The sequence below is a fragment of the Strix uralensis genome, chromosome 8, assembly GCF_047716275.1.
Source record: "Strix uralensis isolate ZFMK-TIS-50842 chromosome 8, bStrUra1, whole genome shotgun sequence".
Classification (NCBI taxonomy): Eukaryota; Metazoa; Chordata; class Aves; order Strigiformes; family Strigidae; genus Strix; species Strix uralensis.
The window spans coordinates 21,742,945-21,770,396 of record NC_133979.1 but is presented as its reverse complement, the minus strand read 5'-3'; the positions used below and the strand labels follow the sequence as shown (position 1 = coordinate 21,770,396).

General features: G+C 38.6%; 2 protein-coding genes across 4 annotated transcripts; one reads left to right on the top strand and one right to left on the bottom strand.

The window, feature by feature from the left end:
* Window positions 1–2,225: 2,225 nt before the first annotated feature.
* Window positions 2,226–13,130, bottom strand: RTCA (RNA 3'-terminal phosphate cyclase). The gene is made up of 11 exons (XM_074876613.1): window positions 12,836–13,130; window positions 12,613–12,713; window positions 11,548–11,691; window positions 9,980–10,103; window positions 9,423–9,481; window positions 8,774–8,915; window positions 7,563–7,687; window positions 7,368–7,426; window positions 6,636–6,730; window positions 5,368–5,472; window positions 2,226–5,021 (listed from the first exon to the last, which is right to left on the bottom strand). Exons 1-11 carry the CDS (start codon window positions 12,878–12,880, stop codon window positions 4,923–4,925), a joined length of 1,098 nt encoding a protein of 365 aa, XP_074732714.1. The 5' UTR covers window positions 12,881–13,130; the 3' UTR covers window positions 2,226–4,922.
* A 249-nt stretch (window positions 13,131–13,379) lies between these two features.
* Window positions 13,380–26,292, top strand: DBT (dihydrolipoamide branched chain transacylase E2). 3 transcript variants are annotated; one of them, XM_074876603.1, is made up of 12 exons: window positions 13,473–13,494; window positions 18,456–18,579; window positions 18,742–18,817; window positions 18,993–19,094; window positions 19,729–19,910; window positions 20,275–20,402; window positions 21,119–21,362; window positions 22,144–22,310; window positions 23,311–23,388; window positions 24,305–24,496; window positions 24,670–24,741; window positions 25,645–26,292. In XM_074876603.1, exons 4-12 carry the CDS (start codon window positions 19,075–19,077, stop codon window positions 25,810–25,812), a joined length of 1,251 nt encoding a protein of 416 aa, XP_074732704.1. In that variant the 5' UTR covers window positions 13,473–13,494; window positions 18,456–18,579; window positions 18,742–18,817; window positions 18,993–19,074; the 3' UTR covers window positions 25,813–26,292. The 3 variants fall into 3 exon arrangements, with proteins under 3 accessions (XP_074732703.1, XP_074732704.1, XP_074732702.1); XM_074876601.1 differs by lacking the exons at window positions 13,473–13,494; window positions 18,993–19,094 and adding exons at window positions 13,991–16,706; window positions 17,377–17,441; XM_074876602.1 differs by lacking the exon at window positions 18,993–19,094 and having other exon boundaries at window positions 13,380–13,975.
* The last annotated feature ends 1,160 nt before the right edge of the window (window positions 26,293–27,452 follow it).

Here is a 27,452-nt window from a genome sequence, read left to right as displayed (position 1 = left end):
TGTCTTTCTTGTATGGAGGGGCCCAAAACTGATGCAGTATTCTCAACATGGTCTAGAAAATAGTAAATGTTTTACTAATATTGTAGTGAGCAGAATGAGACACATAGGCTCAGAAGAGAAACAGTTAACAGCTGAAGTGGATTTAAGGGCATGAAAGGAGAAAAGGTTCAAAGGTACTCTTTTTGAGAGTAACAGAATTCAGTCAGAACCGGAGTGCAGTATTTCCCAGGGAACTTTTTGTAACTGGCTACATATAATGCCCTTATTACTTGTCTTGAGACTTCAGTCCCCAAGTATCTCAGTGCAGTGCCTTTCTCTGATCATCACACTCATCCAAACACAATTCTCTCTCATGAAAATACACTAGGGACATATGGTTTGAGAGGATTAATCCCATTTCCTTGTTATATAGAACCTGTGAGTCATCACCACTACTTGTTTGAGCAGTATTAAATGTAAGCATCTTAGTTGTATCTATACACCCACACTGAAGTTTTTATATAAGATTCAAATGTGCCTGATTAACATAAGAAAACCCAGTGCGTATTTGTAGAGCAGGTGCAAGCAATGTCTCATCTCTTCCTGAACAAAAGGTTAATACATTCCCACCAGTGACTTAATCCAACCTTATCTCTAAAAATGATATGATTGTAAATGGATATAAATGAAAGTTAAAAAGCTTCAAGTAATGCACTGTAATTATTAGTTAATATTCAAAAAGGGCAGGAAGTTTAAAAAAACAGAAGTTACACCACTAACTACCAACAACTAACTGCACACACTACATTAATTTTAAGAATTAATTATGCTGTAAAATTTAAGCTTAACAGCACATGCAATGTAGGAGTGTGATGTAACAAGATCTGCAGCTCATGTTTTGACTTGTGGATTTAAAATCTAAGTGAACTGAAAATAAATATAAACCCAGAGTATTTAAGTTTTATGATGGGGAACCCCATTGAAAAGGGAAAATAGCAACTTTGTAGAATATGAATGGTACTAGTAGTCCCAAATTCATTTTATGAATTTTATTACCTCAGTTAAAATTTGTTCAAGTATATATGTATTGAAGAGTAATTAATTATTGTACGTAGAAAAAGAACAGGAATTATGATAAATGTTTCCTGGTAAGAGGTTACCATTACATGACAGGATGTGAATTGGGCCTGGGTAATAATATGCATGTGTGTGTGTGTGTGTGTATAGCAGGGAGTAAAAATTGTTTTGGGAATTTAGTCCTATTGAAGAGTAACATCTGTTGTGGATGTCTTCCCATCTAGAGATTTTCTGACCCCTGAGGAGAAAAAGGTTGCATGTAAAGCCTGATCAAATCAGCTTCCTTCAATCCAGGAAGCACTGCAGGGGTGGCATCAGCCATTACAATGGCAGAGGCAAGGAAGGCAGGGCCAGCACCCCAGCCTCCTCATCCAGCTAGGGGTGGCCCCAGTGGTCACACCACAAGAAGAGGGAGCCCCACACTTGAATGGGCATGCAAGGAAGCTGCCAACGACTGCCAATTATTAATCACCAGCTGCGCTTTTTAACAGGCTTATGGAAAGCAGGGAGGTGCAGTAATAGTTGTCAGTATTGCTGAGCTGCTATTTATTGTACACTTACTATGGAGTTTTTTTTCTGGTAACCTGGGTTTTGTTAATCTTTGTTAAATATGTTGGCTGAGCATTTATATGCTTTTGTAGGTCTGTTTGGAAGACAGGAATTTCAGTTTTTCAAATGGGAATTTTTCAACTGAATTTTGGTTTGTTGATTTTTTTTTTTTTTAATTTTTCTTAGAAACAAAACCTGCACATTTTAAAATCCTTTACAAAAGAAGATTTTGGTTAGATAAACCTGATTTCAGGAAGTGCTGGATAGACCTAGAAGTTCTAATGTGAGATAGTTCTCTCAAGGTTTTGCTAGCTCTTCTTTTTTGCTGCAATTGTTCCAAGACAGTCTTGGGCATTTGTGAACATGTGAAAATTTTCTGTAGCAGTGCAGACATCTCAGGTGTGCAAACTGGCATAATTATTCAGAAGCAAAGAAAAGCTATGAAAAGGTTCTCCAGCCAGCCTGTTGAAACCAGATATAAAATCATGCTCAAGCTTATCCTATTTTTTATACATAATGCAGTATGTATATGTGCACAAATATATAAAAGTCTACTTAAATTTAAAAGATTTAATTTACCTGTGCTTTTATTCATAAGGTTTTCATAACATGACAGGAGATAGTTATGCTGATTTATTTAGCCTTTAAACCATCTAGGCATTAACATCTAGGTATGCTTACAGTTCACAAAGAATCTATTAGGCAAGAAAGCGGGTCATTCTTATTTGATTGCTAAAGTGGAGCAGCGATTACAGGGCAAGAAGGCCATGGGTGTAAGGCACTTGCTATAGATTTTAAAACCTAAAGGGAAGGCGTTAGTTCTGGATTGTAATTTATAAAGATGTACACAATGTTGGCTTACTTTGAATAACAGTACAAAGAATGTCAATCTTATTATCTCTCAAGTAGCATAATTTCTACAAATGTTGGAATTGCATAATAAAAAATAAATTTAATTGCCTGTACTCTGTGAAGGTTGCTTGATTGAATATTGGTAAAAACATTAAATTACAGAGAATCCAGTGATTAAACTTCAAAGGTAACAATAAGGAATACTTTAACTACACAGGTTACAAACTGTATTCAATATGCTTTTCTGTATTAATTTTCAGCAAGGATATATCACTATTTGTAATAAATTTTTGGTGTTAACGTCTTAGTTCTAGCACTTACTGAAGCTTCCTTGTTCTCAGCTGCCGGAGTATTTCCCACATACGAAAAATCTTCTGAATAAGGTAGAACTGATTATATCATTGTCTTCTGCCATGTTTTCTTCTGAAGAAATAGTGAATGTATTCTGTATATTGCTAAACTCACCTTCCCAATGGGTTTCCTGTAGCAAGAAGTAACTTCCATTTAAGAAACAGTCCCTCAGCTTAAGAAACAAACAAAAAAACCCACAAAAACTAAACAAACAAAAAGCCTAATCCTTTTGCCTGCTCACACTAAATATCAGTTCTGGGAGTGGTTAAGGTCTGTTAACAAGTTGCCCAGAAAAACTGTAGAACCTCCATCTTTGAAAATTTTCCAAACCTGACTGGACATGGCTCTAATCAACCTAATAGAACTTCTGAATTAGTGGTGCTTTGATTAGGAGGTTGAATTAAATTACACCCTGCCCTCCCTTCAGCAGGAATCTCTCCATTAGAAGTGAATTAGTCAAGTTATTAATTTTTTGAATTGTGGAGACAGGTAAAGACCCATTCAAATGTGGTTTAGAAGAGCTTGTTTTCTTAAGCACGGACAACAGTTCTTTGGGGGCTTGCTTTCAAGTTTTTTGAAAAATACGTTCAGACTTCTTCCAAAAGGAAACACTGAAAATCGTTAGCAGCACAGACCAGTAATCCAGAGGTGCTCTCCAACAGCAGTCGAGTGTTACCCGCTGAAGTATGTTTGTATCTGCTGCCCCCTTCAGACAATTTCCAGTATTAAAGAAAAAGAATTATTATTTAATCACAAATAGATCGATCCCATTCTTTTGCACTAGTTTTCGGGTGGGTACAGGGGAAGAACGCTAAGAAGGAAGATGTTAAGTAGATAGTTGGTGAACGTTTTTGTATATCAGCAAAGGATTTTTTTCATGTTAGAAATGCATAGTAATGCAATTATCTTAATGAGATACTTCAAGTATCAACTTGATACTTCAAGTTACATCAATAGTCACAACTGAGGGAAAAAAGATCTTAGGGCAAAAGCTGCAGACTGGGTTGTGGAAAACCTGAAAATCCATTCAAGCTTCCAGAGTGCATTTATATAGTTTTGGTTCCAACTCTGTGCTTCAGTTTTTCATATGCAAAACAAATTATGACCTATCTCTCCTTTTATCTTCCTTTTACTTCAGAAACAGCTTTTGTAGCACAATTAAGGCCAGACTGGCAGAAGGTCTTACTCCAGAGATGGGGGATAACACAACTGGATATTATATATGCCTAAATACACCTGTGTGTATATGCAGTGCTCTCTCATCTCAGCTGAAATTAAGTACTCCCTTTAAAAAGGACAAACAACAACAGCTTGGTGAAAATGTAAACCCCGTTAGTATGCTAACAAGGACAACTGTAGATAGAAAATCCAGTCATATCATAAAGTTAGTATTTGTTTGGGATGTAATGTGGTACATTAACTTGCCTGAGAGAAGGTTTTTTAAAATAGATAAAAAGAGATTTAAAAGATTATTTTATGCATTGAGTGTTCTTTCTGTAGGGAAAGAAACGCTTCGGAAAAAATTACTTTGTATCCATCTCTCATTAACACAACCTGCTGAGATAACAGCAACTATAAATACCAGGCTTTCATATGGTGATATTGCTTTATTATTTCCTCACGCACAATTTAAGCAAAATGGTTAAGGAAGAACAGCAATACAGATTTGATGGTGCACTTCATTCCGTATACCTCATAACATAAAGGTTCCCAAAGAATAAAACTTGCATTTTTTTAAAGGGGAAAGAATGTATCAGTTATTTTTTCAAAACTGAAATAGTTAAGTCTTCTGCTTTGGTAAATACGAATTTTCAAAGCTTCTAATTGAAGCTCTCAAATACATACAATGTATTCTATTTGCTGTCCTGTTTGCTGCTAACAGTAAAAAAAAAAAAAAAAAAAGTAGTAAAGTTTCCATTTTTCACACCACAGTTTCTCAGCACACCAAGGAAAACCTCGACATCATCCTTGAAGTTAAATCACTCAGATGTGACAGAAGGCTCCTCCTGTTCACGTGTATATTATACATCCATTGAAATGTAGTGCAATACATCACTGAGGTATGTTGACTTTTGCTTTTGTCAGCTTTCTGCCTTTTGGGGTTTTTTTGAACCCTATAAGTTTGGGTTTATCATCCCCATTCCTTGGCACTCAATGATGTAGGTATCTTTACTGGGAGCTTCCTCTTCCAATTTTGTCACAGTAAATTTGGCCTAAAACAGGATCAGAAATATATCACTAATTAAGTTATAACATTTGTAAGTTTAAATATTCGGTATCTGATGTCAAAAAATCATATTTCCATGTGTTTATGTATATTACAGCTTTGGCTGATTTCATTAAAAAACATTTAAATAAAGGTGGCAAATGTATCTAACCATTCTAAAGGTATTTAACTCTAAAGTATGTTCACTTTCTAGAGGTAAATTCCCATATAATATTGTAGCAATTATTTTATCAATGCTTGTCCTCTGTGATCAAGTTCAGTTCACAATGTCTGCTAAACTGTATATTGCCTAGTACTGGATGACAACCGATACATAAAACTTTTGGACTCACCTTTGTTAGCTGCTCTGCAAAGTGTATAGCCGTTTGTGTATGAAGTGTAATCGGTCCACTTTTCACTCTAGACACGCCCTTTGCTAGTGCCATAAAAATGATCAGCTGAAAGGGAGGGAAAGTATTTTAGAATAAAGAAAAATTATTAAGTAACTCTTCAAATCCTAGAACCTTATTTATTAAAAGAGAAGGAAAAACATGCCAAATGTAGATATAAAAATGTGGTCTGCCAAGTTTCATGAAAGTTCACGGTGCTGAGCATTAAGGCTCAAGAAGCTTGGAAATTACTACTGTAATGCCTATTACAGAAGGGCTGCTACTTTTCCACAGTAGAGTTTGCCACTGAATTCCTGTCACTATATTTAACTTTGCTCTCCCCCATCCTCCTGCCCTGAAATTCCCCAAAGTCATGTCAGGCTGCAGATTGGTAGATTACCTTATGGAGAGAAAAACTCAGGATGAGGTTTTTAAATTCTAGCACTTTCTGATCATATTTTTGCCAGACAGATATATTTTAAAAAATCTGATTTGATTTACAAATGCCACCATGACAAGTACTCTGTAAAGTGTGATATAACTCTGAGCAGTTCCCATACACACTGAATCTCCTGTGGCACGTTTCCACCAGTTGAACTGTGCACGCTTTGGAAAAAACAGGGTGAGTTCAAGACCTAAATACTTCCTATTATACTACATAAGAGTAATGTGTGGCCAGGTGCTTACAGCTAAGGGGTAGTGTCAACCTATCTAGAACAGCCCAAGATCCTTGTCAGGCTGTGTTATTGAAAATAAGATAGCGGAGGGTCTTGATTTTCAAAGGAAATTAGGTGAGCAAGACAAACAGGAGATACTCTGTTCTCTAATAGCTTCACTTAGTATCATTCTTAATATGTAACCAGGGAGCTATTTTTACTTCACTATATGGAGTGTCAAATAGAAGCAAATTCCTACCTCTTTCTTCCATACTTACTAAGATTTACAGCAAGTGAAAATTTAAGGGTGTTGGTGCAAAGCTGGAAGCATCTGTGGTTCCTAAGAACTGTATGTAATTTGCTAATCCTAGTGATGTTGTGACCACACCCAGAAATCTCCTGAAATTTCTAATTATCAAATAATTATGTAAAGTCACACCTACCTGTGGAGATACAGACTAACCTTGAAATCTACATCTCATTCTTTCCCTGTTCAGATTTGTTTTCTTTACAAGTAATACATACATGCACATTCTTGCTACTTCAGCTTCATGTAAACACATACAGGAGCCTTACTTGGTCTTGCAGAGAATCATCCACAGTTCCACCATGTTTAAGATTCCTAAGCAGTATCTCAGCTGCTTCAATGCCAACCTTGTCAGAATTCTTTCCTAACAGAGAAATCCAGGAGGTTATGATGCTGCCAATTATTATTTATCATTTTAAAAATACAGAAGGAAAAATAAATAAATCAAGAAATGATCAACATTTTAAGCTGTATTTCCATGCTTTTGCCTCAAAGGTCTGCTTGAAAAACTCCTCCCATCTTATGATGACATATAGTTCATACTTCCTAAGCAGTGGAAAGTAAGTAGCCCCACTTAGTCAAAGAAACATTTTATTCAAACCATTTAAAACCAAAATCACTTCTATTCATTTTAATCTAGATACACATCTAGATTCACTGTTGAACAAAACTTCACAGGTAAACCACAAAGACTGTATGTTCTTAAAGTCCAGAAGCATTTTCAACTCAGTGATCCTTAACAATCCATTCTGATAAAAGGTAAGTTTAATGATTTTGTAATTTTTGTCACTATACAGAAGCAGCTTAGTACAAAGTGCAAGATTCCATTTACTATGTTTAAAAATCTGCTCATTCCCACTGTCCTTTATTACTAAACAACATTCATTTAAAAATGCAACACTCGAAGTGTCAGATCTTTGAATAGATTGTATTTCAGATTCCTATATGTTAATAGTACATTAAGTTAAATCTGAAAGGGGTATACTTTATGGAACTCTTACCTCTCTTGCCAAGAGATGACCCAGCTAACAAACAACCCGTTGAAGTCTCTGCAACAATGCTAAGCAGAAAAACCAGAATCAATATTAAGAACAAAATTACTCACATTACACGTTATTTACCAGGTATGTAATCAAGATCTAGCTAATCAACTAGCAAGGTTGCAGGTATCAATAGAGGGTTTGGGCTCATCTTACATTATTCCACTTCCAGTCCCAAAGGCTTGATCATCAGGTTCTCGAACAGGCTGAATGTTTATGTAAAGATCTCTGATTTCTTTTCTGATGCATCTCACTGCTGCTGCTGCCATGTCTTTTGCCAGCTAACAAGAGGTAAAAACATTAATTAATGTAACTATAGTAATACTTTTTCCTTGTAAGTCTAATTATTACAGTGAATCCCTGAATAAAGGGTCTACTTGATTAACAAGAAAAACAAAGGAATGTTATAAAACCCCAAAAAGCAAGCACCAAACATCATCTTTTCTGAGAATGTTCCCACAAAATTAAGGTAACATTAAATACTGAACAAATGACAATTACAGTGATGTATGTAGAAGCTTCAATATCAAGAGAAATTCAAGAACTTTTCTCCATTTGTAGGGAGAAAGATTGGAATTTAGTCTTGATTATCTCAAGACATTAGATGGTACAAAAACCCAAACACCATAACCCAACACCCCACAATTGTTATGTACAGGATATACTGTATAAGATACAATATATAAAATAACAATTTTAAATCACAGGCAGGTGGGGGCAGATGAAGCTTATCCCATCCTTGTGATCCAATCATAGCCAATATTCATAGGTTTGGAGATTTTAAGACCAAAACCAGCAGTCCACAGCTCTTCAAAAAGTAAATTGGATTCTCCTCTTCCTTCCTCTACTAATTCCTAGCCTGTGTGTGAAGGAGTGTTAAGGAGATCCCACCACTCAGTGCCTGTAAACTCAGACAGGATAGGAATAATAGAAAGAAGGGGGTACAAAGGAGCAAATTTCTCTCCGTTTTCTCTTTGACTAAACCTATCCTTAACTTGTTCTGTCTAATACCCTTAGGAATGGTTGAAGAATTTGATGTAGTCTGACCTCTGCCTATTACAATGCACCATAGTTTACCCATAAATCTATGCATATGACTGTTCAAAAGTATTTAGCATATATAGAGGGGTATCTTATATCTGATTATTAAGGATACCGTTCTCATCTCCTGGTTTTGGCAATGTAGTGGATTTTAGGAATAATTCTATTCTACAGCCTGAATAATGGAAACCATTTAATAAGGCTACTTAGTTTGTATGTGAAATACCGCAGAATACAGGAACATTAGAGGTATGTCAAGCAGATTACATGCAATTTTATGAAGATATATGAAGTTGGATACTACCAGAGCTATTATCAGCACTTACTTTTATAGGCAGCGCTCCAGCAACAAATGCTCTTCCATATATCTTTGTCACCGTGCCTCGTTCTGTTAAGTTTATTGGGCTCAACACTTTGACTGGTGACATCTGGACTACAACTTCACCACCTCCCTGAGGGTAGTAGCCCCTATTTAGAAATGGTAATCAGATATAATTGAATAGAGATCACAAGGAAACCAAAAAAGGAGCCAGAAGGCTCTTCATATATTTTATTATATATTTTTATGTTCTCTGTTACTGTACATATACATTTTCTTGATGTGTGACTTAGAAATCTTTATAGTAGAATTAGGTTCTCTAACAGTATTACCTCATAACACACATATTATTAACTATATTAACACCACCATAACCGACACCTCAGAAAAAGCTCAGTAATGTACTGCCTGTTCAGCATGCACTTCCCTCAGGGGTAGCCCATGGGAAACATTAAACAGCAGCTGAAGACTCGGCAATATATAAAAAAAAGACAGCAAAGAACCCTATCACATTCATCATATGCCAACTAATGCAGGTTAGTTCATGTATTATAAATTCATCCCTCAGCTTGACTGAGGGCACCTTGTGCACATGCCTCTGTGCTCACACACTGGTTCAGTAAGGCCTGCCTCTGCCACATGTCTCCATAACTCACCTCTTTTTTATGTCACAATTAAATGTGAAATTGAACTTTTCAACTATTGGCTTGAAAACCTGGAAAACAAGCATATATCAAACCACAGAGTGAATCTATTTTGCATTTATAATTTCCCACTGTTTTATGCAATCTTAAAAAAAAAAAAAGGTTCAACACAAACATTGCAGTTACATTATAAAAAAAACAAGAGCCAGTGTCATCCATACACCTTATTTGACATTCCTCATACTTCATTCTGAATGACACTTTGTGTAAAAGGATCTTCTTATGGGAAGAGGAAGAGAAATTCTTAACAATTCACAGCACTTCTAGAGTAAAGAATATATTTTAAGTGAAATTTTCTTTAGTAACTAAAAGCAAACAGACTAGTTGCTGTTTCAGGGAATTCCATGAAACACTGGTTGCTCTCTACATACGGTACACTATTAGTGTTATATTCCCATGCCTAATTCTGTAATTACAAATGAACTTGCAGTAAAAGCAACAGAAGTACAGTAGTTACATTGTACATATATGCATGAAAGATGCACCAAGCCAAAGAAATTTTTCCCTACCATGACTGTGTAGTCTATCTGAGGAGCCATCTCAGCATTAGTCCCACCTTTTAAGTGAAGTTCTGATGGGGAAGCAGCAAACAGCACACAGGGCATTGCTACCTGCATCAGTAGACACACACTCCTAAAAGCAAGTACAAGATACCCAAATGTCATGCAGTCATAATCCATAGAATCATTACATATCAAAGGCAAATGTCTTTCCAGAGCATTTACGCAAGTATTTGATTTTTAACATTATCTATAAAGTAACCTTATTAGTCTTAAAAAATACTAATTTAAAACTTCATGTCTTCAGCAAGCCTAAATATGAAGGTTTTTGTTTCACAATAATTGCTTCTATAATGTTCCTGTTTGAAATAAAAGTAATGTAGCTTACTTAGTATAGTGATGGGACTGTGAAAACTCTAGGTTTCGCTAGCAGATGATAAAAGCAGAAAAGGCTTAGGCAGCAATTTTAATATTTTAATACTTATTTAATAACAAAATATTTAGAAAAACTACAAAAGCGCTTAGAAGCTGGTCAGCATCCTACACAAGAAAACTCGGGGGCATACAAAATATGCTTTTAGATACAAGATTCCCCTATCATTGAATCTCTCCACATTTCATAGATAATAAAAAACTTGCAAAATAAAATTTCCAAAAGTAAGTCTGTTCAGCAAAACAGAAGTTATCTCACAGGGGTTTCAAACATAATTTTGAATTGTGAAAACAGTAATCACCACTGAACCGAAGAAAACATGGTTTTGTTTTCTTAAATAACTTACAAATGTTTGTGAACCATACTGTCTAGTTTTTTTTTTTCTTTTTCTTGTGCTTAATTATTAATTCTGCTGCACTGTTGCTTACTCAAACCTTTCTGTGTTAAGTAAAAGGCATCAGCTTGGTTGTTTATACTATTGCAGCTCAGGAAAATATTTCTCTTAACTTAAAGGAAACTTTAACTTATGCCTAACCTGGCTATGCTTCCAAACCGTTCATACCAGCCTTCCACAGCTAAACCTATTTACTCGGTTTTGCAACAGATTCCGAGAACAAAGGACCCAACACAGAAATATAGGATAGAAGAAAGACAGGCACAAAGAACCATGGATAGAATATGCTCCCAGTTCCAAAAGACTAGTATCCCATCTTGTACCATTACATGTGCAAGTAAAATCTTAAAATTTACTTTATTATATGATGAGGATTATTTCAGATGTCAGGGATTTGAGATACTTATCTAATTTGATGCATTTGACCTGATAGGTAATGTACTAATGTAAGAAAATAACAGATAGTTTTAAATACATGGGCAGCTATTTTTTGCTTAATGTTAATGAAGTGTTCAACTTATATATCAATTATAATTTAAAAAGTATTACACTTGCATGTACTTTATTCATATGTATCCTGACTACACTAAAGGTTCTTTGGTCACATATATCCAGCTCAGGCAGCACAGATTTTGGCTCATTACATATGTATTAATATTTTTTTCCCTGCTCGTCTGTGATAATTTTAAAGTTACCAAAAGCAGCTAAGAGCAGTTACTGGTCAGTCATTATCCGTGTACAAAGACATACCCTGCTGTTTTTGTATCTGCTATGTGGGTTCCGCCTTTGATCTTCCCAGGAGTGAAGGTTATTTCTGTTGAGCCAATTTCTCCACCTTCCAGCTTCCCCTCACATAGATCTCGAATGATCTCCAATCCAGACAGATGCTGAGGCCTTGGAGTGACAATACCAAGTTAAAGATACATGCAAATAGACTATGTACTCACATTACATTAAAAGAACTACTGAACACAAACTAATAAATACTCAATTGCAAATTTCAGATCAAACAAGGATCAGAAATTTGATCTGGTTCCTACAGTACTTCTCCTGAGTTCACAGGAGCCAAAGAGGCAGCATTCAGGCCATCCTGGAATTTGCAGGATTCTGGTCTGCTTTCCATTGGAATGGGTCCAAACAGACAGATGAGATGCAGGAGCAGTCGCTTGTCCTAATGCAATAGACGCTTGGACAAAAATGCAATGGGATAATGATGGCGATGGTGAACTGGAGCCAAGCCAGTAACTGGTTGCCAGAGCCACAAGAGAGCTCACAGTTGTGCTACGTATCTGTCCTGCTGTGCTGGCGTTTCCATTTGTTTGAGTAATTAAAATAGGAAAGAAATGAACTGTTCTTAACACTGTACGCTCGGTGAACCACGTTTTGCTGAGACATTATGTGACCTCCACCGTATTTCACGTTTCATACCGTGCAGTCTGCTTCGCACCTTCGAAAGGTTTCTGGAGATGCTCCCTAAGTCCGCGGTGCCTGACAGGGGCCTCGCCCTCACCTGCCCGAGGGGAGCGGGCCCGCCTCATCCCCGAGCTCTCCGCCGCGCTCAGCCCCTCCGGGAGGCGAGCACAGGCGGGACTTTCTGACACAAAGGCCCTCTTAAAGCGACGGAAACACGGGGTTTGCTCTTGGAAGTATTTCAGACCAAAGCCAGCCGAGGCGTTCGCAGGGCTGCGCCCCCGGCCCGGCCTCGCCCACGCCGCACCGCGCCCCCGCTGAGCGCGCCCGGCCCCGCCGCGCCCCGGGACAGGCCCCGGGACAGGCCCCGGGCGAGCCGACGCGAGGCCGCGGTAAGGGCCGTACCTGAGGCCGGGCTGGCTCCTCCCGGCGCGGATCCGGTGCACCCGCAGCGGTAGGCCCAGCAGGCAGCTCAGGGCCGTGGACACTCGCAAGATCTGCCCGCCCTGCAACGGGAGAAACGGCGCTGGTCGGCCGCCACGGCACTTCCCACCCTGCCGGCCGCTACCGGCCCGCCCGCCACCGCTGCCCGGGGCGAGGCGAGGCCAGGCTGCCCGCCGGTGCTCACCCCCTCCATGATCCCGCCGTCTATTTCCACCCTGTTCCCGTCCATGACCGGCGGCGAGCGGAGCCGTCTCTCGCAGAGGCCCCTGCCGCGCCGATGGGATCCCGGCGGGGCCCTGCAGACGGAGAGCCCCCGGCGAAGCAGCCCCCCGGGGCCGCGCAGGCCTGCCGACGGGAGCGCGCCCAAGATGCGCTCCGGGGGCGGCGGCGCCCCAGCTCGCCGGTGCCGGTGCCTGGGCCGGGCGGCGGCGCTGGAGCAGGCGCAGAGCGGAGCCACCTCCCCGCCCTCCCGCCGTAGGCTGGCAGAGGCGGCTCCGCTGCCTGAGGAGCAGCCGCCGGGTCCCAGCGCCCGGGCAGCCGCGTAGCGGGCGGGGAGAGCCTCCTTCTGCCCGCGTTAACGAGCACGTCCCGGCACAGGGCAGAGCAGCGGCGGCTCGGCGTCCCGGAGGAGGCCATGCCTTTGCCCGGTCCCGAGGCCATGGCCACGGGACACGGTAGGCCGCAGCGGTGACAGACGCGGCACCCCGCAGGCTGGGGCATCAGCCCCGCGACGGCCTGTGCTGCCGCCGCCAGCCGGAGGAGAGCGGCCGGACTCCCGCCGTCACGGTTACGAGCGAGTAGTTCTTCCTAGAACCGGGATCGCTAAAGGAAGCACGGAGAGACGTACGCGTGTTGGCCTGGCAGTCGCACTCGGGACTTTATTACCGCTATACGGGGAAGGGCCGGGCCCTTCGCGCTGCCCTTCACGACGCTTCGGCCAAGCGCGGCCGCGCTCCCTCCGCCACCGCCTTTGCTGCTGGGACCCCCCGGGCGGCGCTCAGGACAGGCGACGCCCTCCCGTTACTTCCCGTGGGCGTGTGGCGGCTCCCAGGCGCCGCCTGCGCTCCCCGGGCGGCGGCCGGCCCCGGCTCGCCGCTACCTCCCCCCGCCGCCGCTGCCGGCCCCGCTGCCGCTACCGCCGCCGCTCCCCTCCTGGCTCCGGCCCAGGGCTGCCGCCCGCCGCCTGGTTGGCTGCGGTGGGCGCGGCTGCCCTGCGGTTGGCTGGCGGGTGGGAGGTGTGCGGGGCGGGGGCGCTGCCTCTTCCCGGAGTAAGATGGCGGCTGTGACCGCTCTGAGGAGCAGCTGCCGAGTCGCGGGGCGCCTGGTAAGGGGAGCCGGGGACCCTGCGGGGGGTGGCGCTCCCGGTTAGCCGGGGAGGGGGCGGATAACGCGCGGCACCCCCGCGGCGGCGGCGGTATCCTGGAGCCCTGTTGCTTCCTTCCAGCCGGGAGCGAGCGCGCACCGCGCGGCGGACCCTCGGCGCGGGCAGGACACGCTCGCGGACTTGCCGCCTCCCCTCAGCCCTGCCGGCCGCCGCCTTCCCCGCGCCTGCTGGCGGGCCGTGCCCGAGCTGCCCTCTCCGCCTCCCCTCAGCCCGCCCGGCTGCCTCAGCCGCGCCTCCGGGCCGGCAGCGCTACCCCGCGGCGCCGGTGACCGTGTGTCCCGCAGCCGGGCAACCGACGGGGCCCGGCCCCGCACGTCCCGTGCTGCCGCCGTGCCGGCGGAGCCCGCCCGCTGCTCCCCGGGGCTCAGGGTGGCCTCGCTCCCCAGGGGCCCCCAGACAGACCTCCTCCGCCCCACGCTGCTGCCCCCGCAGTGTCTTCCCCCTGCCCATGTTTCCTGTGAAGGAAGCGAGTGCCTCCTGTCATAAGCCGCTGGCACCCTTCTCTTCTCTTCTCTTACTTCTTAGCCGCCTGGCTCACTGCATCGCTGTGCGTTACGGTGCCATCCCCGCTCCTCCGCCCGGGCAGCAGCCCCTTTGCATACCGTGTCTGCACAGACGGTGTAGTTACGTAGTAAACACAGAAAGAGGAAATGTATTTCTTTGAATCCCAGGAACCTTGACATTTGTTAATTAAGTAGTTGAGATACCTTTTCACGCTTCAAGAAGCGAATCTAGTTGGTTGCCTGTTAGGACACCTGCAATCTTATAAACAGATGCCACCATTAAGACTTTATGCTTTCTCCTACCTTGTATTATAGTCTTCCCGCTGTAGTGAAGTGTGTTGGTTTCCAGTTCTGTGACTGCTGTTTTGTGGAATGTCAGGGAAAAGAAACATCTTTTTGTAAGATAGTCCAAGTGAAAACAAAATTAAGGATCAGTTCTAGTTTCTATTATTATTTTTGCTCTTAATAATAATTCATGTTGTATTTTGAAAGCACAGTAGTGAGGCATTTTTTCAGTGATGCTTTTGTAATTGTCTAACTTTAGGCTACATACAAGTAATTTTTCACTAATTAAGAATATTGAAAACAGCAGCTTCTTTTTAGTTCTCTCTTTAACCAAACCATCTACTCTTAAATCCAGAGGGAGATTCTGATAAGATGAAAATGCTCTTCTTATCTATGTGCATGCTGAACTATAGAATTGGCTATTTATAGTGTGTGTTGCCTGCAAGCAGGTTTTGAATTTTGCTAGATACTAATTCTTCTTGTGACCATCTACTGTCAAACAGTGATAAGATCCAAGAAATAATATGGTTATTATAATATTAAATGGCTTTGTTTTAATATTCTCAATGCCTTTGCAAACATTTTGGCTAGCAAGATGAAGGACAAAGTAATGTTGGTTGTCCATGGGGGCTGTAAGTTGTGAAGAAGAAAAGAAAGGAGCCTGGGGGTCATTGTGTTAAGTAGCAGGGAAATAACAGTTACTGAGACACTAGAATATGGTGAGGAATAATGTCTGACTGAGGAATGAGGAATAATGTCTGACTGAAACGTGCGACCAAGGACATTGGTTTAGTTAGTATATAGGTAGCTCTATACTTGGAGGTATAGAATATGTATGCAAAACAAATCCAATGTGAGTAAATGTTCATTAAAATGACTCGATGTGACAGCAAGTCAAAAGAATTGTATAGAGGAGTATCCTTTAATGAGAAGTCATTGCCTTTGAGCACAAACTATTCAATTTGGCTTTGGAATTCAGTGTTGCTTCATCAGGTAATCAGTTGCCTGCAGGTTGCATAAAAACATTTCGTTCTGAGGCTAATGGTAGATTTTTAGGATCAGTATTGATTTAGAAAAGCACAGCTGGCTTCTTTTAAGGGAACAACCAAAACTGAACTAAACAGGGGCAAGGCAGTTCTCCCCCAAGTAGCATACAGCTCCCATGCTGTCTTGGTTCAAACCACAAGTCTTAGTCAACCAGGTATCAGTGAGAGACTGGAGTGAGTCCCCAGTTTCTTCTCCCCATGCTAACTCTGCACTTTGAAGACTTGCACAGGAAAAGTGTTATCTCACTCTGGCATTATTGCTTTTAAATTGTCATATAGTGTAATAGTGGTGACATAAACATAGCTGCTAGTACTGTGCTTGTTGGGTTTTTTATTACTATATTTTTCCAGACATTGAGATACGTAGAGAACTAATTTTATCTTTTATATGCTTTTGTTATTTCCTTATTTTTCATTATACAGAAAATAGTATTATGGTGATTAAATACTGCAATTAATAAGCACAGAGCCTTTATTTCATGAATTTTAATTTTCCCCCTTGTTAGAATTCCCCTTGTTCTATGAACAGATTGGGAACTGTGTTATTGCTTTAACATACTAGCACACCAACTTTTTTGTAGAGAATGTGCGAAACTGCAAACCAAAAAGATTCCATTTTTAAAAAATGCAGTAGTTTTGAATTATTCCTACAAATATAATTTGAAACAGCACTGAAACTCTTCTGTAACAAAACCAGTCTGTTATTTTGGCAGTGACATTACTAAATCACTACCTGCATTGGTTACCAAATGTTAAAAACACATGGAAAGCAATATGCAACTTCACATTTAGAAATAGTTCAGAGATTTGATGTGCTACTTGTGATCATCTTCACAGGTAAATATTCAGTGTTTTTCATGTAGGGTCGTATAAAGAGAAAAGAGTTTTATTGTAAATTTGGGACAAAAAGATCTTGTTGGATAGAAAAAAGTAACTGTGGACTCAAGTGGGAAGAAAAACAGAATTAAAAACAGGATAAAATAGGCTTGTGAAGATGTACATTATATGCCAGTTTTGTAACTGAATAAGAATTTTAAATGGGTTCGTAAAATAAGATTTGTCATAGCTTAAAGTTACGATTTTACTTGATTTTTTTAATAGGAAAAAATGGAGGACTAATGAAAAGGATTTGCTGTCATTATAGGAATTAGAAAAATACTTATTCTAGATCAGTAGATACAATCTTTAGTAGCAGGCAACTGAAAAGTAACTCAATGTAACTTTGTTGTGTCCTTTCCCATAGATTGTATTGTATAAATATTTGTTCCTAAAAGAAAGGTGATATTAAATATAACTTGCAATACTAGATTAAATAATACAGAGAATGTGTACATCGTCAGTTCAGAATTTTACAGTTTTCTGAATAATTACTTTTTAAAAGTGTGATATAAAATCAAATAGTTGAACAGTTTGGGGGGGTGGGGAGGGCAATCAGGAAGTTTCATATATTCTGTAATTATTGAAAGGATTTTTTAAAAAAGAAGTTAAAATGACCTTTCCCATGCAGGTGTGCTGTTTTCTGGCTCCTCTAAGAAGATAATTTCTAAATTTTACAGTTTTGAGCTACTTGAGGTACATTGTAGCACCTGAATTTTTTTCGTATCTCTAAATTAATTAGAGATAGTAGCTACAGATAAATTGTTATTTTTATTAATTTTACAGCACTCTAAGACAACATAACACCAGAATTACATTAGATTTAATAAATCTTACTAAATAAGAAAGGGTCTGGACTAACTTCTGTTGAGATTAATGATAAAATGCTTATTTATGTCAATGCAAGTGCTACTGGCTTTGCTTTGGACCAAAATCATGACTGATTACACGATGCTTTAAAGCATAAGGTTTTCTCTGAAGAACCTTTTAGAAAATTGATTTCTTTTGATTTTCTTCTTCTTGATTGATTTTTTTAGAAAGTTGATTTCTGGATAAATATAAACATAAGCATGAAAGAAAATCATCTCATGCCCAGTTCTTAAAAGGTGTCATTAAAGTTGATGTGAAATTATATTTACTTGAAGGTGGTGATTGTCTCCTGTGTACTAACAGAAATAACAGGGCAATTGTCAGTGCCCTCTGGTGTGAATTTCCTTTCCAATTAGTACTTCTGATCAACCTTTGATTGGAATAAGAACTGACAAAGAAAAATATGCCTATTTTTCCTGAAGTCTAGGGACCCTTCCAGCATCTGTTCTGGACAAGAACACTTCAGATGGCTGATGTAGTTGATATTATGTAGGCTTTTTGTGTGTGTGTCCTGATTAAACTAATTGCTTAGAGAAGCAATAGCAAGTATGAATCTCTTACCAGGTCTTGTAATGATTTTTGTTAATTGGTTCTGTTATTGTGGCTTTGATCTCCCCATATGTTGTGTTAGTGAAAGAAGTTAAAGACCTGGCAAAGCTTATGCTAATTTAATGGTTATTGTACATTCAGTATATATTCAGTATAATTGTGCTTCTGTAAGAACTTCTCTCATATAAAATAGAATTAAACTCTTTTAGTATTGCTGTTGCATCATGAATATTAAATGAGCTCTACATTCCTCAGTCCATTATATTAACACTTGAGACTTTTCTCCCCCAGGTTTGCATTCACCGTGTTAGATCGTGCAGCAGCATTCGCTTTATCAAATCAAAATATGTGTGCGTGTTTGACAAATCTGCCTTCAAGTTTAGTCATCAACAGCGATTATTCAGAACATCTGCTGGTAATCTTTTTCATAATAAAATAATTTATTTTGCTATTTTATGAGTGTAATGTTAGCAGTTTATATATGATGGGTTTGTCGACTATTTTTGAAGCATTCAGATTTTTCTGTCCGATATATTTAATATTAAACATGCTGTATTTCCTTATTGTTTGTTTTAAGTTTCATGCGGCCAAATTGTCCAGTTTAAGCTTTCTGACATTGGAGAAGGGATTACAGAGGTGACTGTAAAAGAATGGTAAGCTCTACTTTCTTGGAAATATACTAAGAAATCAGCAAGTAGTTTAATAACTGTTTTATCAATTATATATCTGAGAATATGTTTTCTGGGTTACTAGTAAAGTTTTTCAAGTTTCATTTTCCACATTTTCAAACCTTGTATGTACTGAGCTTTACATTTTGTTTATTTGCAGTCTGGTTTATTTGGGAGTGGAAAAGGTGGAAGGAATGTGATGCCCTAACTGCACCGGTATATAGGCTTTCCTTCAGTGATTAATGTGTTTAGAGTGCAAGAGGTCTGTCTTTTATTATACTTACTTAGGCTGAACTTTAGAAACAAATGACTAGTCTGGAGAATCCACATAATTTTATCCTATACCCTTTCTCTATTGACTTTAGTAACAGATTTGAACATTTAAATTGTTTGTAAAAAGCCAGTGATGAATGGATTAAGCAAAATCAAAATATACAGTGAAGGGAGGCAGTGCTGAAATGCCCTGTTCTTTGTACAGATACCTCTCTTTGCATGGAAGACAGTGTTTCCCACTTGGAGTTTCTTTTCTGAACTGATCATGTACTGATCCTGGCAATTTGGAACTAAGAACTTCCTTTGAGCCCAGCTTAGCCTGAACCTTTCTTATTCTTAGTTGCCTTATAAGATGTCAAGAAAACTCTGTTTTACTAAACTAAAGGTTAAAATATATGTGTGATGATATTCTAAATCATTGTGTCATTTCATGCAAAAAAAGGGTTCTGCAGCAGTCAGGCAAAAGGTATAGAGCAAATATATCCATTATGTAGCATTTGTCTTCTTATCTGGAATGCATTTTCATGTTGTGGGGATGTACATAACTGAATTTATCAAAAGAATACACAGTACAGATTTTTACACTTAATATGTTTTATACTGGCCTGTGTCTTTTCTCTTAGGTATATAAAAGAAGGTGATAGTGTGTCTCAGTTTGATAGCATCTGTGAAGTACAAAGTGATAAAGCTTCTGTTACTATTACTAGTCGTTATGATGGCATCATTAGGAAACTCCATTACAATTTAGATGAAATTGCTTATGTTGGAAAACCATTAGTGGACATTGAAATTGATGCTTCAAAAGGTAATATAAGCCTTTTTTTTTTTCTCTTGCATATTTTATGTTTGTTGTCATAAAACCATGAGTGACAGAGGAGTTTACTTTTCCCCCCTGAAAATCTTAAACCCGTTTTTTTTCCCCTTTATAGAATCAAGAAAACTAAGTAGAACAAGCTGTGATATTTTACTAGGATTTAAAATCTCAAGAGCCAGACATTTCCTATTGAAAATTTAGCTAAGCAGCAGCCTTTAGCATGCTATGTTCCCATCCACAGTAGCTCAAAGTAAATGTTAAAAAGGTCAGCTGTCACAATCACAGAGGGGTTGAGGATGGAATTTAACAAATGCATATAATGTAGTAAAGTTAAAATTTTTCTTTTTGTTTGCAGGTGTTGCCCCAGAAGAAGATGTTGTTGAAACACCTCCTATGTCTCATGAAGAGCACACTCACCAAGAGATAAAAGGTCACAAAACATTAGCAACCCCTGCAGTTCGTCGTCTGGCCATGGAGAACAATGTAAGTTTGCTGAATCAGGTCCTGCTGCATTTTATCCATCTTTTATATAGCAGTTTGACTGACTAGGAGAACACAGAGGAAACTAGGAACTAGGAGATCTAGAGGAAAGTGCAGTGAGAAATGAGTTGTTTTCAAATACATTTCAAATGTGTAAAAACTATTGTAAAGAATTGTGCTTTCTGATGATTATGGTGGATAGGAAAAGAATTACTGGGCTTAAAATGCAGCTAGGATACTTTAGGCTGGAAATTAAACAAACCTTTTTAGAATAAAGATAATAAAGTGTCAGAACAGATTCCTGGAACAGAGGAAGGAAAAATGGAATCTCGGCTTTAGCTACCTTGCTCTGTTTTTCAGATTTGTATTAGGGCAGAGGATGTACTAGGTGCTTTTCTAATTCTTTTTGCCCGTAAATCTGTAAATATTCCATTGGTTCTGAAAGCTTGTGGTGCATTTTTAGGACAAAAATAAAACAAGTAGAGTAAATTAAGTGACAAGTAGCTTTCCTCAAATTTAATATTTCACTTTTGATCTTGTGAGTTAATTAAGAGGTAAGTAGTATTCATAGTTCCTCCTAAAAGTATGTTAGAAAGGGAAAGAAAACTGTAGTTATGTTAGATCAATAACTAGAATATTTTTTAACTGTAGCTCACAATGTAGGGTATTTTTATATTGCTGTAAAACAAAAGTGTCATAGCTTGTTATGTACTTTTCAGATTAAATTGAGTGAAGTTGTTGGAACAGGCAAAGATAACAGAATCCTTAAAGAGGACATACTCAATTACTTGGCCAAACAAACAGGAGCTATTTTACCTCCATCACCGAAGGGTGAAATTATCCCACCTTTGCCAAAATCAGAGACTGTGCCAGCTGCTCCAAAGGACAAAGCACGCAAAATTCCTCTACCTGTTTCCAGACCCCTTGTATTTTCAGGAAAAGATAAAACTGAACCTATAACAGGTAAATTATGAAATAGAAAATCTTGAGACCATGTTCACAGTAGACTACCGGTAATTGTTACTCAGTGAACAGTTGGTTCCTTTTGAAGGCAGTGTGCTTCATGTTATTGTCATACAAACGAGCAGTAGGAAAACATGCTCTGTAAGAAGGTGTTGCATGAAATTATTTTATGAAATAATTGGCCATGTTTTGGTTGGATGGAGTTGGGCTGCAAGTTGCATTTGCTCATTTCTAATCTGTGTTTCTTCAAATGTATGCTAAGACAGGTGGGAATTCTGAAACGTGAATCTGTCACAGTATGACTCATTATTCAATTAGTGGCAAAATGCAGTGAATTTAAGGGTTTATCAGTGCTTAATAATAGCGTACTTCAGCATTCACACTTGTTCTGGAGAAAAGTGCAACAAAACCACTAAGGTAAGAAAAATCACATTAAAAGAGGAAGATAAAAGGGTTTTGCTTTTGGCAATGTTTACTTGGAGAGGCTGGAAAGAGTTGTGCAGATTACTGTATTATGGTTTCAAATACATACATACATAGGAGAGATATGCAGTAATATAATCTGAAATATTACAATCGTAAAGATTTAGTTGCATGTGCTGAATAACTGTTGATCCTAAAGTGAGCTTTACCCTGTCCTTTTCTTGTTGTGGTTGGGTTTTGTTTTGGTTTGTTTTCTTCAGTTTTGTAATTTGTTTAATGAAAACAAATAATTGAAATTTCACCATAACTTCCCAGAAGCTCGTTTTGTTCGTCTAAGAAAACAGTGAATATTTTCCAGGTTTTCACAAGGCAATGGTAAAGACTATGAGTGCAGCCCTGAAGATACCTCATTTTGGTTATTGTGATGAGATTGATTTGACTCAGCTTGTTCAGTTGCGAGAAGAGCTGAAACCTCTAGCACAGATTCGCGGAGTTAAGCTTTCCTTTATGCCTTTCTTCATAAAGGTGAGATGTGCAGCAGAGCACTGTATGGAGTACTTATGCAGAATTTGCCAAAATCTGGTCAATGATTGTTCTAAGTTTGAAGCACCTCTCTGTCGCCTGAATAATTACAGGTCACAAGAAAAGTCTCAACTTGTTTATTGAACCACTTATTAATTTATTGTTGGAGTTGTAGTTAGGGTTGTATCATATCATGGAAAATTTTTGAAATATTAATAGGAAAGGTTAGAGCAGATAAAGCACTATTCTTTATGGAGGGAAGCATCACTACATGTTTGAATTACACAAAACAAATTTTGGAAACTCAGTATTTTTTATGAGCTCCATCAAAATGAACCTCATGTGAAGTGCATCATTATTATTGTTATTATATTTTTGCTGGTAATGAACCTCTCAGGTGAATCATTATGTCTCTTCTGTTGTTCAGAAGACTAAGCACTTGCACTCATTTAGTTGCCATGGTTCCATTTCCAGCTGTTGGCATCAGTGAAGGCTGGTGCACTGCCTAAGCTATCCATTGAGTGCATAGCTTAGTCTGAAACTTCTCGTAATGCTGTTTCAGTTAGAGTGCTAAGTAAGCACTTATTCTGCTCACTCTCCTTAGTGGGAATTAATATTAATTCCTTGAAATAACTCATCTAAGTGGAGAGCTGAGAATTACATTACTGCTGAATCTCATCACTTCTGTCTTGGGATATTTGATTTGAATTGTGGAACAGAAATAACAAATGCAGATTCAACTACAGTTCTACTTGGGAAAGGGGTTATCACTTTTTTATGTCTGATGTATATTTAGATTTTGTAAGTTGTCTTTTTCTTCTGCTATCCTAATAATGACAGAATATCAATAGACAGGTTTAGGAGAGTTTAAGCCAAGTTTGGTTGCACTGAGGAAGTCCATACTGTTATTAATCTAAACTGTCTCCCACTGTTCCTTTCCATGCAGCTCTCTGGTTATAAAATACAAAAATCTATCTCTTTTTTTTTCTTTTATATTTAACAGGCAGCCTCTCTGGGATTATTGCAGTATCCCATTCTTAATGCTTCTTTGGATGAAAGCTGTCAAAATGTCACATACAAGGTTTGTAAACTACTGATAAAAGTTGCGAGCAGAAAACCTAAACTAACAGCTAACAAGGGATTTTCAGAATGTCTGAGCTAATTGTAAGAACCAGAATTATGGTGTTGTGCTGAAAAATAATTTGTGTGTCCAGATTCTAAGGTTGGATTTGATTCATTATTGATCTTATTTCAGTAGTTTGTTTAATGAGAGTCACTTTGTTTATTCAGGCTTGCCTCAAAAATGCATATTAGTATGGTGGTTTCCTATTTTTCTCCCGAAGATGGGCTAAGCGTTTAAAACAAGACCATTAAAATCTAATACAGTAATTTTTTAGTAATGGCACAGTGATTCCACTGTTCCAACACTCAACCCTTATGTATTAAAGTGATATTTTAAACTCAGTTTTGATAAAAACTATTTAATTTTCATACAAGGTGCTGGATTGATACTTCTGGGCAGCGAGTGTGTATTAAGTGATGTGTACATGCTTCTTTGCAGTATGAACTCCTTTTGTGCTGTTTTATCAATATCTCAGATGAATCAGTCTACATTCCTTCTAGCAAATGAAAGTCAACTCAGTTTCCTTTTTTTTTAATTCTAGTGTTCTCTTTAAAATCTACTAGTTGTGTTTTGTTACCCATATAATCATCCTAAAGTGAAATATTTTCAGTGTAAAATTGATTCCTGGATTTTGTGTTTCCTGGATGTGAAATTGCCAAAATGAATTTGCACTTTGTAGATGTGGAAAGCTAATATTTAAAAATTTATATCCGCTTCTTCCCTCAAAGTTGTATAGAGGAGTCACTTGCTACAGACAGCACTTTCTAGGTTAAAAAGATATATAAAGAAGACATTATTCAAGGGCTTTTTTTATGTAAAATACATTTTATGTTGACTGCTTATGTTAATGTCTGGTTAATGAAACTTGTTGCAGGCTTCGCACAACATTGGAGTTGCTATGGACACAGAGCAAGGTTTGATTGTCCCAAATGTGAAAAATGTTCAAGTCTGTAGTGTGTTCGAGATTGCTTCTGAATTAAATCGCCTACAGGCCTTGGGCTCTGCAGGCCAGCTGGGAACAAATGACCTCACTGGGGGAACATTCACCCTTTCAAATATTGGCACAGTAAGTACAGGAAAAATGAGAACTTACATCTGAAAACTGCTTCTGAAATGAATACCTTAAAGTTTGATATGCAATGTACAAAACCTGTAGCAATTAATGCAAGAGGCAGTCTGCTTTAGAAAAGCATAAATAAATTATTCCTTAACTAATATCCCCAGCTTTTTATTTTCTAGATTGGTGGCACTTACACCAAACCAGTGATACTACCTCCTGAAGTAGCTATTGGAGCACTTGGAAAGATACAGGTATATTAACTTTATCTCTGTGATGTGAGTGTTTAACTCCAGCTAACTAAGGTCATCTGTAATGAAAATGAAATGTGGAGTGTCCCTTTATTTTGTTTTCCTTATATAAACATTTCCTTTTTATGTTACAGAAACTGCATAGCTTGTGATTGAAAAGTTTTGTGATGTTTTTAAATGACTGTGCAGAGACACCCAATGTTTAAATAGAAGTCTCTTATGCCAAAGGTTCAGATTTGTTTTCTAGAATCCTGTTATATTTCACTCGCATCTATACTTAGCCTTCTAGTTATTAAGAAACAACATAAATATATTTTTACAAGTTTTGCAACACGGCAATAGCATTTTTGCTAATCGTCAAGGAGAAAACTTGAGACTAAAAAAGTATTCTGATAATGAAGTTTAATTTCGAGCCAGCTAGATAGCTAAATCCATAGAGCTGTATGGTGAAGGCAGTTTCACATTTTCTGACTTTCAGGCTTTAATTCTTTAATGTAGACATTTGAAATCAATGCTAGAAATGAAATTAGTATTAATTTAAAATATTTTTTCTACGTTCTTCCTATACACCTTTTGTTTAGGGGATGCTTTAAGGAAACCATCACTTGGAGCACTAACAGTGCAATAAACTATTCAGGAAGAACTTTTGAGTCAAGAAAGGTTTTCATTACTTCAGTGTTTCCATGATGGTGGAAACAGGATATAACTGCTTATTATGTAGGTTTGCGATATATTCTAACCCACAGCACAAACAATAATGGGAAGGTCTTTGTTTTTTGAACAGCACTACTGCTGTCTAATTTAGCAAAATGTTTATATTTAGATTAACAAATTAACAATTAAAACTATAGATTTGTTAATTAAGTATTTAATATTTATATTTTTTTCTCTTTGGCTGATTTTTAGGTTCTTCCTCGGTTTAATGGAAAAGGTGAAGTATTTAAAGCACAGATAATGAATGTGAGTTGGTCAGCTGATCACCGCATCATTGATGGAGCTACAATGGCCCGGTTTTCTAACTTGTGGAAATCTTACTTGGAGAATCCTGCTTCGATGCTGCTAGACCTTAAATAAAGGAAACCATGGCTAGAATATGCCTTTAAACTTTGTGGATTAGACTGAATAATTACAAAAGCTGGCTCCGCTAGCACGTGCCCTTTGCTACTCACATTATGTAATAATTTTATGTGGTTAAAAGTTCTCAACAGCTGGTATCAGTCTATCAGTTAGTTATTCTTTTAATTAGTAGTGCTGTAAGTTCTTCTACAGCAGACTGTCAAACTTAATAGGTCATGGCACGACTTTCGAATACGGTGATGGAATGTCTTTATCTTGCCTTTTATAATACGTATGGATGTGAGGCTGGTGTGACTGAATGACACTGATCTACATCTGCGGTATTTATAATCTGATTAACCTGTTTTGAAGGGAAGTACTCATAGTTCTTCCTTGTTGGACACGTAAATTTATTTTAACAAATAATATCCAAATTCCCAAAAGAAGTTATGCAAAAAATCATATACAAATAAAATGCCTTTTGTGCTTCTGCTGTAAGATGTCCAGAGAGCTTTTTGTTGTTTAACTGAGTAAACCTCTCAAGTCTTTTGCTAGTCCACTTTTTCCTGGCAATTACTTGCACAGCTACTCTTTGTCAAATTATAAATGAAGAGGCCATATTTATTCAAATGCTTACTGATAACATTTATTGCTAACTATCAGGGCCTTAATACTCTCTAAAATGTCCTGTATTTTTATAGGCTGGAAGTAGTTGCAGTCCTTAAATACTCTCTAGTTATTTTTGTTTCTTACAGAAAGCATCTGTCTGGTTAAAAAAAAAAAAAAAGGAGGATCTAATTTGTTATTCCGTCATTACGTAAGCCTGACAGTAAGCAGAACGTCTTCTAAAAGCTTGCACTGTATTATTGATGGTCAGATACTAGAATTTGACAGATTAATCAAATACAACAAAGAATTAACATCTAAAAAATACTATGTGAGATAAGGACTTTTTAAACTCAGATACAAGGCACATAGTAAGTTCAAGTTAATGCCTTCAGAACAGACAACAGTTACGTGCCTTGAAGGTAAACTAAACAGATGATGACTGCAGTGGTTACTTAACAGGAGATATGAAGAAAACTGTTGGATATAAATACCTTCTAGAAACATAAGTTGTAAACAGACACAAGAAAAGACAGTTACATGGCCTTAATTTGTGAGGCACAAAATGGACATTTTCTCCTTTCTTCAGATATATCAAAAACTGCCTCTACAGGAGCATTCTCCAAAATTGTCTATTGCGTTTAGCTGTGAAGATGCAAGACGCAAGCTACCAGAGATAGAATCTCTGCTATCCTTGATGCTGAGACTGAGCAAGAGGAAAGCTGGTAATGTAGGGAAGGGAGCATGGGAGCATACATGTAAGGTGCTATTTATATTTCTATTGTGGTATAAGGGTCTTTTATATATAGGTCATTTCTTGCAAAGTTTGACTAATATATCGTGCTTATCACCCATTTCATTTATATCAGATTTATTTATTCCTAATAAAAAAAATTAAAGCCACAAAGAATTGTAGTAATATTGTTTTTATTTATGAATTTGATGCAGGCAGTCCTGTACAGGTGACTCAAACTTCTGTTTCTTCTTATCTTAAAGAACCTACCACACTCAAGACTACAGCCTAATGGCTACTTTCCTACAAGTATATTGTT

Bases quoted from the DNA above. Each gene is read 5' to 3' on its own strand.
- RTCA (XM_074876613.1), bottom strand. From the start codon at position 12,880: ATGGACGGGAACAGGGTGGAAATAGACGGCGGGATCATGGAGGGG. The intron at 6,731-7,367 runs GTAAGAGTTCCA...TTTCTCTGTTAG, and splicing joins GTCATCTCTTGGCAAGAGAG to GAAAGAATTCTGACAAGGTT. The intron at 5,473-6,635 runs GTAAGGCTCCTG...CCTCCCTTTCAG, and splicing joins ATGATTCTCTGCAAGACCAA to CTGATCATTTTTATGGCACT.
- DBT (XM_074876601.1), top strand. From the start codon at position 16,619: ATGTTAAAAACACATGGAAAGCAATATGCAACTTCACATTTAGAAATA. The intron at 19,911-20,274 runs GTAATATAAGCC...TTTTGTTTGCAG, and splicing joins TGAAATTGATGCTTCAAAAG to GTGTTGCCCCAGAAGAAGAT. The intron at 21,363-22,143 runs GTAAATTATGAA...AATATTTTCCAG, and splicing joins TAAAACTGAACCTATAACAG to GTTTTCACAAGGCAATGGTA.